Below are 13,598 nucleotides of genomic sequence, written 5' to 3'. Positions count from 1 at the left end.
AAGTGTTTCCTACTCTAAGGAATTCCTGTTATGCCATTCCTAGAATTTCCCTTTGGCCTCTACTATTTTTTTTACCCCTTTTGAAATGTCAGTGCTCATATAGTGTTACTTTCGGAAGGGCTTTCCTTCTTGTCCTGGTATACAATGTTGCCAGAGACTTCTGAGTAGAATTTAGAAGTTGCAACTATTTCTGTTTATTAATGGTAGATCAGCACAGATGTAAAATGTGTTGTAGTTCAGTTTCCTCCTGATACGGCTTTAAAGCAAATGACTGGTTAGGTCCAGTACTGAAGTAACACACCTTTTAAGTGGTTTGGGTTTTTTTTCTTTTGATTGATTGGTTGATCGATCGATCTTTCAGTTTACATTTGTTACCTGTAGTTTTGGCTGAGGAGCATTCAATAGTTAGACCTTTCTCTGCTTAAGTAAAAGTACTTCATTGTGAGTAATGACAAATACTTTTACCTAGCTGTGGTTTATATTGACAGAAAAATAATTTGCTAGAATGACCTGTGTGCATGTTCCAAACCTCAAGAAAATTTGCTAAGAGTATTACTCTAAAATTCTGTGAAAGCAGGGTGATTCATTTCTATTTGTAATATAATGTATTGTACATACGCAGTACAAAGCAAGCTTTTTAGATAGGCTGTTTTGCAGTTTTGAGGAAGTACAGTAACTGGCAATGAGTGAAGTAATCGTAATACCATATGTATTAAATGTACTTGGCATTAATATTTCAGCATAACTTTTGTTTCAGGCTATGTATATTGCTATGTTTCATTTCTTGTTTATCTAGTAGATGAGCAAAACTAATCTTGAATAGAACCTGGGGAATTGCCATAGTGCAGTAGTGTTAGACTGCAGTAAAAATTTTGTTTAAAATGCTTGTTCCTGTTCACCTGAAAATGTTTTTTAAAATGCCTGTCTTATTTTTCAGGTCAAACCGTTCTCTGTATTCACTTGTCTCTTTACGGCCCCTTCCGGCAGATTATGAACCTTCCATGGTGACACTCCCTAGCACCTGCCCTGTGCAAGGTAATTTTCAGATGAAAAAGTATTTTATTTTCAGTCTGATATTATATTTCAAATGGAAGATGGTTTGCTGCTTCAGCAAAAACTCATTCTGTCTTAGCATTCTTTCTCTGGACTGTTCCTATTGCTTCTGCTATTTTTTACGTATGTCCTCATATGCTAATAATATTTACTAAAATCTAGTCATTTATGTTCAGACATAAATAATTACATTGTGATGACCTCCACATCTTCAAGGAGATTTTGTAGGTAATAAAAACATGGTGCTCTTTGCTGGCTTTCTTTAATCCAGAGTTGTGTAAATACCTTCCCTTTTGACATCTGTGAGACCATTTTGAAATTAACATTATGTTTGGTGCTAGGAGGGGGTATTGCTCTTTGTTCCACTTCTGTCCAGCTTTTTTGTCTACCTAATGCCATGGTAATCTCACTGCTGTATATTGTCTTGTTGGCAAGAGAACTGGGTTCAGCTGACCTCCCATGTACCTGCGCTAGTTTGACGGTGAAAGGCAGGCCTAAATTGCCTTTTTGATGCATTTAATAGACATGGTTGTGCTTCTGAAGGCCTCTAGATGGAGATCTTGTCTGCCCAAGTTCAGCAGTGCCTACATTTAGATCACCATCTGGAGGTGAAACACACCTAGCTATTGACTGCATAAAAGAGTGAGGAATATATTTGATGATGACTACTTTATTAAGCATATACTTATTTTAGATATTTAAATTAGGGAGACAGGATTTCATCCCAAAACTTCGAATGTTTTAATCCTGTAAACTGATTCTGACTGAACACTTTAATTCACTTTCTGTCTTCAGCAAATGTAAAGTTCCTGTTGAGATGCTCAGAGCTTTTAGGAGTTCACATTTCTTTGTTGTTTCAGACTTTTCTATCACGTTTATGGTTTCAGCCATGTAATATTTTGCAAAAAGGAAAGGAAAGTTAGAGGTATTTAGTCAAGACCATGTAGCAAGTCTAGAGAAAACCTAATGACAGACTACATATCTTTTGTTATGTGATATAGTGCTTTAATGTTGAGATTTTTTTTCATTTTTATGTGCTACTTCAGTCATACCTCTGAACAGGTTGTGAATATTGTGCATATTTAAATGCAAAGATTTTACAGATTTGTAACTCAGAAATAACATTGCTGTGTATATATTCTAAAACAGTTAATAACATTTTAAAGGTAATGCATAGTTATTGCCTTAGGACTTCTATAAATTGCTTTTTTTATCATTTCAGCCAAAGCAGATAAATCTTGTTAGTCTTAAAAATCTTGTTTATCCAGTTCTGTGTTTTAGCTATAATTGTTGCAATTTAATATTTAATTAATAATTAAATAGAGATTGTTTGTGTAGCTTTTCACCTATATGTTATGCTAGCACCGATATAGATAGCTGTTATGCATGTTTTTCAAACATTTCAAAAGAAATAATCATGTTAAGATTTAAAAAAAAAGTGAAGTATGTATGTTCAAAAAAAATACCTGTTCTTGAAAGATGTGGATGTGGCAGGAGATAAAGAAACATGTGATGAAATGATAGAATATGTCTCACCTGAGCAACTGGGAGAGCAGCTGGTGACCCTTTCCTCATTACCGGAATCAAGGTGGAAGAATCTCCTCAGTCTCGATGTTATCAAGGTAATGATAGTAGGCACAGCGTTGCTTATCTACTGTAGTATTTGGATTGTAGATTTTAAGAAGGGGGTGAAATGAGGGCTATTTCTTCTGTCATGTAGAACAGACAGTTGTCTTAATCATTCTCTTGGATGTTCAAGAAATCTTGAGAAGGAGGAATGGTTTCATAACTTCTGCCGTTACTATTTCTGCAGCATGCAAAATAGCTGTCTGAAGGCAGATATTTCCATGTCAATGCAGCTAATAAGTGCCTGTAAAGCTGTTCTAGGTTATGCCTCCAAATAACTGTTGGGCATTCCCATAGTCAGAAAAAGAGGGAAGGCACATAAAATAGCAGTATACATCCAGATACATTCACCCTTCTTGTATGAGGTGCACTTACCTAAGCACAAAATTTGATCCTGCTTTTCAGGTATTTTTCAAGATCTTGCAGTAGAAGACTATATGGTGCTCTTCACAACTTCTGGGATTTGGGAGAGTGGCTGTTTTCCTTCTAAATAGCTTCATATTTAGTGATAAAATATTTAACCTATATATTTACTTTTCAATTAGTCCTTACAGTTTTCATAATATTTAAAAATAAAACTCTTGACAAAGAAAATTCACACATGTTCTTACTTTGATGATGATTTTAATTCAAATATCTAATTAACAGAAAAAAAATAAACCAAGAGAGCCACCAAAAGTTCCCAAGTCAGCCCCTTTCTTCATCCCAACGGTTCCTGGTCTTATACCCCGATACATTGCTCCAGACGAAGAAAATGATACAGAGGTAAAAACAAGATTCAATATATAATAGTGTTTATCTAGTGTATTTTACAAGAAAATCTTAAATGCTTTTTAGTGCTGAGTGATATGTTGCTAAAGACTTTAAAGTACCAGTTTTGATGCATTTACATTAATGCTTTCTTTCTTAAAGTCTTCTATTCTGTCAGTAGGAAAAGAATTGAGATGTAAAAGTATGTATTCATATTCATGTACACTCTCTTATACTTTCATGGTCTAGTCAAAGGTAGTAAACCTTGGAGTACTGGCACAGAAATCTGATTTCTACATTCATCTTGAAGAAGCCCTGAGCACTAATGAATGTAAGTTAACAAGATATTTCACTAAAAATGTACATCCTAATAATATTTTTATATATGTTTGATTTCTAATGCTAGAATTGTAATGTGTGTGGAAAAAATGTATGTGTAGTACAGTAGCAAAGACTAAGAGTATGACTTTGTATGTATAAAGCTGACTAATACATAGATAGCCAATCTAGATCAAAGATCTGTTGGTACTCCAGCTTGCCTCAAGCATGGAGCCTAGTTCTGGCTAAAACCCATACAGAGAAAGAAGGTAATGTTCCTAAAATGGTTAGACTTTGAGATTGTCATGATCTCACCCAGAAAAAGTACTATGTATTATTTGTACGGTAAGAAGGAAGGGAATGATCTAGTAAGGAGTAGTCTGCTGATTCACTAACACATGAATAATATAATTTGCTTAGCAAGTTCTATTTTCAAGTGCTACTTACCACAGAATCATAGAATCATTAAGGTTGGAAAAGACCTCTAAGATCATCAAGTCCAACTGTCAACCCAACACCACCATGCCCTCTAAACCATGTCATGAAGTGCCACATCCACACATTTTTTGAACACCTCCAGTGATGGTGACTCAGAAGAAATAATTGATATAAAAATAAGCTGTTTGATTTCTTTAAACATTCAATTCATTCTGAAATTCAGTCACTTAAATTGCCTGTGGAATATACCTCCTGTTTTCCCTGTTTAACTTGTGCTGCTATAGAATAACTGAAATTTAGACTTTTGGAAATGATTACTAAAATAGCTGGCTTGGAAATGTAAATGAGTAGTCACTGGTAGCCTGTCCACAAGGCAGTTCTGCTGGGAATTTTTCTACCCTTACTTAAACTCTTTTGAGATGATCAGCTCACTCAACTGCACCTAAAACATCTTATGTGCACGACTTGTTGCAAATGAGGTGTGTTTTTATGCTGTGGTTTTAGTATTTCAATTGATAGTATTCTATTAAGCTGCTTCAGAGTTGTGCAAAGAGTGAAATATCAGATGAATATTTCAAAACCTAACCAAGCACCTAGAGGCTGGCTGTACCAGGAAGCAAGTGTGCTCCATGATGCATGGCAGTAGTGGTCTCATGAGGCTCCCAAAGGCCACCTCTCTGCTGTAAGGCAGGTGTGCTCCAGGGTCTGTGCTATAATCCCAATCCAGGGAGCCTGTTGATCCTGACTCAGGAAGCTGCTGGTGGGTAATATGGCTGTGTGCTTGCTAGCTTACAAGCATCTCTTCTAAAGGTGATTAGGCTATGCAAATAAATAGTATTATACTAGATGCCATCCTGCCTTACCATTGGGATGGAGACACGGTTTGGTACGTCCAGTCATAACTGTGGAACACCAGTTGAGCTAGGCACCTTTTCCATATTGTGTGTGTACCAACTTCATAATACGTTCCATACTTGGTTTTTTAATATCACAACACAAAAATTAGTTAATGCATCTGTTTAGTACTGTTAATACCACAATTACGTTTAAAACTAGCTAGATTTTCATAGAAAACAAATACAGATGGAAACAGATTTATACCACATAAGGAATATTAGCCAATGACTGATACCATTAGTTACCATGATATAAGAGTATAAGAAGTTGCACTTCTTTGCAACTTCTTAGCAAAAGAAATATTAATTAGAAGACATGTTTAAAAAATGTTTTTACCAGCAGCTGTGTTTGCAACCATACATATTTTATTTCTGCATTTTTAAAGCAAATGGGTGGAATTCTCAAAGGTCAGGTAGGATTGTAAAAATCCTGAGGAAGAATGTTAATGAAGAGGAGAGAGAGTTTGTAAATTGCATGTATTTCTACCAGGGAAAAGATTTCCCCCATCCAAGCACCTCCCAGGTCCCAGGAAAAGCAGGAGGAATTAACTTAACAAAAGTAATTATTATCTTAGGTGCACCAGATGATCCTCCATTTAACTTAATGTCAGTAAGACTAAACACTGCAAAGACTCCTAGTAAAAGTAGTACCCTGTCTCTTCTAGAATATATTTGCAGCAACAGCTTTAAGTCGCAAGTATATATGTTCTTTTTGCGAAGAAATTTAAAATGACAATATTATGTGGTTAACAGGAAATTTTGTTTAGTTTAAAAGACAGAAATGGGGAAAAAAAGTGATACAGGTACAAAGATGTTGCTTGTATTTTTCAACATGAACATACAAATAAAATGCAACTGTCATTAGAGATGTGCTTCTCTGTAGGGAGTGATGGGACATTAAAAGGCAGGATGGCATTTTGTGGAAAAGAAAAAAGTAAGGAAACAGTAGAAACTTGAAACATAACAGTCACTGCTTAAGAATTTAGGAATAAACCTGTCCACATGAAGGATTTGTAAGATTCTTTTCTGCAAATGTTAATGATAGTGTATCCCTCAATGCTTTTAATGCAGATACAGCTCCACTTAACTTACTGAAAAGCTTGGGACCATCTAATATTGAGATAGAACTAAGGGGTTTGGCCCCTGAAGGTGGTGGCTCAATTGAAGTGATGCAAAGCTTCTTGAGAATGATCGGGATGATGCTGAAGAAGAAGTACAACTTTGAACTTGCTCAAGCATACCTTGCACTTTTCCTAAAGGTAACAATTTTCTTACAAAATTTTATGTTAGTCCTGTTTAAAATGATGGTTGTACAGTAGAGGGATGTAAATTGTCTGCTTGAAAGAATTAAGTGATTTTTTTTTTGTTGGGAATGGTTTTAAAATGACTGAGTATATTGGATAATTTGACAATTCATTTGGTCACAGTCAAGAAAAACTTGCAAAAAACCCAGATATTGTGAAGATGACTACACCGGGCAGGTTTTATTCTAATATTTGTTACTAAGAATTGTTCTTATTTTTTGTAACATACCTAACTTCTTTATGGTTGTTAATTGCTAAGCTAATATATGCTAACTTTTAAGTAAGAAAAGAATTCAATGTACAATAGGGAAATAAAATAGGCATTTTGTTGGACTTATCACTAGACATTGTAAGCCCCACTTTTACTTGCCATGTCAGTGGGCTGCCTTTTTTCTATTACCTGTAAGCATTACAGAGCTAGTGAAATTATTCCCAAGTGTGTAGAAGTTAGAACACTATTGTGATGAAATACAGTAGCAGTTGCTTTCAGAGAGAAAGAGGTTCTGCAGAACCCTTCTGACACACAAATGCTTACCTTGTCAAGATACTCTGACTTATGAAACTGTGGGAAAGCAATTAATAACATTTTACTAGGACAAAGTTGTTAAAACATTCAGACATATGTAATACCATCTATTTAACTGAATATTTCTTAATAGCAATATTGTATGGTTTTAAAGATAGTGTGTAATGCTGGACAAATCTGACTTGCTCTTTTCCTTTTCTTGGGGTTAAATAAAACGTGGGGCAGCTTCCAAGAAGAACAAGTAGTGCAAATGAATAGAAGTAGACCTGTAGAGTGAAAGACTTAGGATTGGGGTTTTGATATTCATTCACCGATGGCTTTTTATCATGTCTATTACTCTGGTTTTTATTAGTCTGGTTATATTGACTGAATACAATTACTAGTTGCAATATTAGATGTTAGAATTTATCTTTCTGTTTATTTTCATACAAAAGAAATTTAACTCTTGCAGGCTACATTGCTTTTCTGGCTAACACACCTCTAGAAGCCCTTCTTACTATTCTTTGCATCCCTTGCCAAGTTCAGCTCCAGCTGCATCTTGGCCCTCCTGACCCCATCCCTACACAACCAGGCAGCATTTCTGTACTTTTCCCAGGATTCCTGCCTCTGCTTCCACAGTGTATTTCCTTCTTACCCTTTAGTTTGCCCAGCAGGTGTCAACTCATCCATGCTTGTCCCTTGCCTTCCTTTCCTGATTTCTTACACTACATTCTCAATGGGAATTGAGAGCTCTTGTACTCTATGGAAACCACCCTTAAAGACCTGCCAGCCCTGTTCTGTTCCATTGTCCCTGAGGGCAGTTTCCCAGGGAGTCCTATTGACTAACTCCTTGAAGAGCTGGAAGTTTGCTTTCCTAAAATTTCTAATATATTGCTTTTCTACAAGACTGAGAGGTCTCGTCTCTTCATGCTGTACCACGGTTACTATTTAGAGAAACATCATCTCCCTGTATCAGTATAGAGTCTTATTGCTTTATGTAACATGGATAATCAAACTAATAATCCTGATTCACCTCAGCGAATCTGTTTAGCCTTCCTAGCCTAAAGAGGAATTTGTGATGCAGGTTGGGAAGAGGAGAAAGTTACCCTTTAGGAAAGTGTGCGATTAGGATAGATTCAGCAGCAGCAGAATATCTAGTAGAGCAATAACATATTTAAGCCATTTTGCTGCCTTATTCCATTCTCATACATATGTGGGAGTGAAATGGCTTGTAAAAGACTAGCGGAAGGGAGGCAGCATTAAATGGAGGGAATTAAGTGAAGGAAGAGAGTTATTCTCCTACCTGGGACATTCCTGAAAGGAAAGTATTGGAATTGAATGAGGAAACTGATCTTTTAGGATTTTTATTATTTGTATTTGTTTCACTAACTGCTTGTTTTCATTTTCAGTTACATCTTAAGATTCTCTCATCAGAGCCAAACCTATTGGAAGAAATATCCAAACTGTCAGTGCAACTTGAGGAAACTTGGATTCATTTGCAGTCTCTCTTCAATCAGAGTCTGTGTGTGTTAACATATATGAAAAGTGCTTTGCTGTAAAATACTTAAGGGTTTTGTCTATATAAAATTCCCCTTGGAATAATAGTACAATTTATTACCAAAAATACTGGATTCCAAGAATCATACTAGGACTTCTGATGCTGTATTTTATACATCTGTGTATGACAAAGTATTTTAGAACATGCATAACTGAGTAGTTTTGTTCACTTCAGTTGGAGCAAAAATTAGTATGTGCAGCTTAAATATTCATGTTGTATTAGTTTGTGCTGTCAGTGAACAAACAGTTGGATTGCTATAGGTAATGTGGCTAGTTATCTTATGATTCCATGACCAAAAATGTAAATCAGAATGAAGAAATGACTTGGGGGAAAAAAAAAAGTGGGAATGTAATTTCTGTGCAGGAGACACATTGTGCCTAATAAACAGTTATTGTTGCAAAAATAAAACAAAGTCTGAGTTATTAAGAATTTATTAACATCAGTTTAAAGCAAATTAATATAAAAATTGCATTCCTTTGCAATCAGAGCACTTTTCCTATAAAGTTTGTAAAATTAGTTTGCTTTTCTCTTTGGCAAGCTGTGTTCACTATTTTGCCTGAGACACCTATTTTTGAAAGCAGAGATTTCTAGCTGCACTGCAAATGATGGAACTTGGAAAAAAACGAAAGTAAAACCAAAAGAACCCACATATTTTTTTACAAACAGGTTTTTTGGAGGCTCCGTTTCTTACAAAAATTAGGATCATTTTCTTAAGGAGATAAAGATTACTGGAATAAAAACTTTGGGTTGGGGGGAATTTTTTACTGAATCGTGTTATTTTTATGAATTGATATTTAGGTTTCAAATAATAAGGTTTGTGCAGAGTTTGGGAACTCATGAAGGGAATTATCTTAAAACTTAAACTTTTCTATTTGAAAATACTGCCTCACAGCAGAAGAATTTCTTGAACAAGGCCTTGGCTATATTTCACATGCTCCAGACGCAGGCCAACAGAGTGACTAATAGAAATACATGCAATTTTGATGAGAAAATTTGAAAAACAGGTTCATTGCATTTGGCATGAGACTGAAACAATAGTGTAGTTTTGTTGGTGTTATATATGTGATTTTTTTTTTTAAATGCCATCACATTATGGAACTCTTTTTAGTCATGTATCCTAGAACAGATTACCTGTAAACATGTATGTGCAGTGTAGCGTACAGAATACTGCCTGAAACAAGTGACAATTCCACATGTATCATGAGATCAGCATCCTTTTGGGTGCTCAAATTTGCAAGAAAAATCAGTTATCAATGTAGCGCTGAGGTGAGGGGAAGTCAGCTTTTGCAGCTTCCCTGTGTTCTGGCTGTTCTTTATCCGTAACTTTTAACTCGTGTTAAAACTTCAAGAGAACAGAGAAGTATTATGTAAGTTTACAGACTGGCATTTTAGCCAGTTAGGACTGAGAATGTAGAGTCCGTGGGAATGATGTACACCTGAGGTTTTTTTTTTTTATGAAGTTTACTACTGAGATGTAAGAAAATCCTTTGTACCATAGATGATTAGCTTCTGGTGATATGGTTTGCAAGAACCCATTACTCCCAATTTCTTGAATGGATCTGAAGTAGTCCCAATCCCTCAAACTTCAATGTAATTAATAAATAATAAACCTCTGAGCTTATAGGTGTTACAGTAACTCATTTAGAAGGTCGTAAAGAATAATTTTTTTTGTACCAAGACATTAGAATATTTAAAGATGAGTATGTCAGTAGTTGCAGACCATCCCCAGTAGATGGAACAGTGGATAAAGAACTTTTCTTTTGGATCAGAGCAAAGGTCTGTCAGTTCTAGTGTCCAATCTCCAGCTGGAGCAAGGAATTCGATGCAAAGGGTCTAGCATGTCAGCAGTCAGCTATATTCTAACAGTTGTGTTTAATATTCTGTGGCAGACTTGTTTGTTCTCTGTGAGTTCATCTAATCTCTTTTAGAACTCATTTATCCTTCACAACATCCTGTAGCAATGGGACCTACAATTTAATTAAATATTAAGGGAAATAATGTATTTCTGTTTGTATACTCCAGACCTGCTATCTTCTAATGTTGTATGCCCCTCCTGCTTCTTGAATGTGAGAAATAGTAATTGTGCTGTAGTCTTCATGCTTTGCTGCCTTTCAGCCACAGAACAGTTGTGAAATGGTTTCCTACTTGTGGAGATTCTTCATTTTACTGAGTGCACAAATGTTCTTTTTCCCTGACATACAAGAACCTTTTTTGGGAACAGATGTTTAAATCTATATACAAGGTTTGTCTACAAAACTTATAAGATTTGTACAGGGGACTTTTTTCTTTATTTTTCTTTTTTTCTGGACTACTTAATGTAATCCGGACAAAAAAAGACATACTTTTGCCAAACAGGCCATTCTTCTGAAAGCAGAACCCAGCAAGCAAGTTTTTGCTAACAGTTTATGTATAATACTGTCGACATAATATTTGCAGTCCGGATGATCTCATTGAATGTGTTAATGCAGTTTCGTATATATCTTATATAGATGTGTTTTAAGTTTACCTGGAACACTTCAATTGTTTCCTTCAGAAAATAGTCTTTAGATGTTAGTGATATCCCAGCTCTTTTATTCTTTTGTCTTTTCCTCAACATTCCTAGTCATCACTGCTATTTCAGGAGTGTTTGACTATTCTTAAAGCTGGTTCCAGTCTTACACCAGTAACTCTGATTGTTTCTTGTTCTTAGCCTTTTATTTTGTCCTTTCTTTCCCCACGTCAAAATGGTCAGCAACTTTTTGTCATCCATAATTTCTTCAGAAATAAAAAATAATTTCCACTTGCTAGTGGATGCAAGCAGATATTTCACCTGCTACTTCCTGTGTTACTACTTCACCCAAGACATCAAAGACAATATCTTGTGATATTAGCCAAAAGTTGTTGATTACAAGTGGCGAGACCCATTACAATTGAATTCGATAGATTGGGCTTTGCTTTACCCATAAGAACTCACTTTAGCCTATTGGCATTGTAACAGCATATCCAATCGGGTGTGAGAAAAATCATTAGCTGGATTGAGGGATATAGGCATTCTTAATCCTAGTTTTCTTGCAAGCAGGACAACTACTGAAGATTTTGCCATTCTTAGACAATGCCAAGCACATTTTAGGCTAGCTGTGACGAGCAGCTTGCTGTTACTATTCTGCGTGTCGCTGTGTGTCACAGCATTCCTCCCGGCTTCTTAAGTCTGTTACTCACCTGTGCCTGCCTGTATTCCAGTGCTCCATTTTCACTATGATTTTCTCTGCTCTCTTGGCATCTCCTGTACACAGCAGTCCTGTCAAGTTACATCTCAATGCTTCCACTATTTTCTTTTGATTGTGTTGTGCTTTCCAGATTGATTTGGTACTTAGGGTTGTTTTGACACCAAACCAGTTAGTTGGACCTTGTTCCCTGAATTTGTTGCTGGCTCGATTCAAACTCTGAACAGTGAAATTGCTGAGCCATAGTTAGTCTTCACTGCAGTCTTTACTTTCCTTTTAGTTTCAACTGAAAAACAGAGGTATTATGAGGAAAAACATGCAAATGTGAAATGAGAGTAAACAGATGCATAGACCACTGACTTAAAGCACTTGAACATTTTGTACGTTTAAAATTTAATTATTGCTTCTTCAAAAGAAATGTTAGGAAAGGTCTCAAGACTGTGCAAGTTGTTGTAATGCAAGTGTCATTATTCCAGAGTAAGGAAACTGGAACATGCTTATTTGCATTCTCTGAAGTAGAAAAGTCGGAAGTATTTGTTGGCATATTTGAACTCTGATAATGAGCTGTATTGAAGGAGTTTAACATTGTTTAAAGATCACCAATATATAAGTAGTTTCTGTTTCTGACTGTTGACATCAGCAGAGGCTTCCTGAGCATGGTGTGTTAGCATATTAGTCTTTTCAGCCCATCACCAGTTGTAAAACTTGTGCCTCTTAGGAATTAATTGTTTGATTAAAAATTGTCTTTTAAAAAAAAATTTTTACCTTTTTAAGAGATGAGGAATCCAATCACTGCCTTGATGTCAGTGCAAGGAGTCTGCTTTACTTTCTCAATGGATTTGCAGTATATGTTAACAGGAGAATAAAATGCTGTCATTAAATGTCCTAGTAACTTTTCTTTTTGTGAAGTAGTGATAAACTGAGGAAAGAAAAATAAGGACAGAATAACTAGGATCTTTCTATGCTGGCTGTTACATGTTCCCCAGAAGGATTGAGTGAGCTCTCTGATGCTCTGTTGCACATTTTCTTTGCCTGTTAGTGGCAGTCTCTGGGAGATACCTTTTTCTCTACTGATGTGTGTACTTCTACTTCGTAAAACATTGGCGAAGTAGAGGTACATACTATTGCCCTGACTCTGCAGTGTGTTAGAAGGACTGATGTGCTGGCTCTGTGACTGTTAAAAGAGTATGCCAGTGTTAAAGGTCATACCCCTGAAGGATCAGACCACCTTGCTGATTGGCAGTTACCTGAAATCACACATAGAATAAATCAGAATAAGGTAGAATAAAATAATGTATTTGTAGAATCCTCGCTCAGTTGCTATGTTTGAAAAGTCTTGGAAATAAAAATAAACTTGCCAACTTAAATTAGGTCCAGAGAATTCCTTCATCCTGTGTTACCCTGTAGCCAAGTTGCTAGTTGCCTTACAGCTACATAGCTGAAGTTCTAACACTGTCTCTTGAGTTGCCCAACATTGGTCTCAGAATAAGATGTGAATTTAACAACTCATCCCATCCATTAGCACCCCAAGCTCTCCTTGAGGATTATTCAGATTAACATCTCAAAAGGATTTTGTAAACTTAGCTGACTAAAAAAGTGGTTATGACAGAATCACTAAGATTGGAAAGGGCCTTCAAGATCATCAAGTCCAACCATTAATCCAGAGCCACCATGTCCCCTAAACCATGTCCTGAAGCACCACTTCCTGCACGTTTTTTGAACACTTCCAGAGATGGTGACTCCACCCCCTCCCTGGGCAGCCTGTTCCAATGCTAGCCCATCCTCTCAGTGAAGAACTTTTTCCTAATATCCAATCTAAACCTCCCCTGGTGCAACTTGAGGCCATTTCCTCTCATCCCATCACTGGTTACTTGGGAGAAGAGACCAACGCCCTCATCGTCACAATCCCCTTTCAAGTAGTTGTAGAGCGCGATAAGGTCTCCCCTC

At 36.3% G+C, this 13,598-nt stretch overlaps 1 protein-coding gene across 1 annotated transcript; it reads left to right on the top strand.

The window, feature by feature from the left end:
- Window positions 1–933: 933 nt before the first annotated feature.
- LOC104617405 (WD repeat-containing protein 36-like) lies at window positions 934–8,592 on the top strand. Its single transcript, XM_010282720.1, has 6 exons — window positions 934–1,035; window positions 2,533–2,675; window positions 3,328–3,444; window positions 3,679–3,760; window positions 6,153–6,340; window positions 8,300–8,592. The coding sequence occupies exons 1-6, from the start codon at window positions 1,002–1,004 to the stop codon at window positions 8,447–8,449; spliced, it is 714 nt and encodes a 237-aa protein (XP_010281022.1). The 5' UTR covers window positions 934–1,001; the 3' UTR covers window positions 8,450–8,592.
- The last annotated feature ends 5,006 nt before the right edge of the window (window positions 8,593–13,598 follow it).

Source organism: Phaethon lepturus, unplaced genomic scaffold (genome assembly GCF_000687285.1).
Source record: "Phaethon lepturus isolate BGI_N335 unplaced genomic scaffold, ASM68728v1 scaffold4532, whole genome shotgun sequence".
In the NCBI taxonomy this organism is placed as follows: Eukaryota; Metazoa; Chordata; class Aves; order Phaethontiformes; family Phaethontidae; genus Phaethon; species Phaethon lepturus.
This window is presented reverse-complemented; position numbering and strand designations above follow the sequence as displayed.

Excerpts from the sequence above, each read along its gene's own strand:
- LOC104617405 (XM_010282720.1), top strand. The coding sequence starts at position 1,002 with ATGGTGACACTCCCTAGCACCTGCCCTGTGCAAG. Across the intron at positions 3,445-3,678 it reads ACGAAGAAAATGATACAGAG|TCAAAGGTAGTAAACCTTGG; the intron begins GTAAAAACAAGA and ends TTCATGGTCTAG. Across the intron at positions 6,341-8,299 it reads ACCTTGCACTTTTCCTAAAG|TTACATCTTAAGATTCTCTC; the intron begins GTAACAATTTTC and ends TTTCATTTTCAG.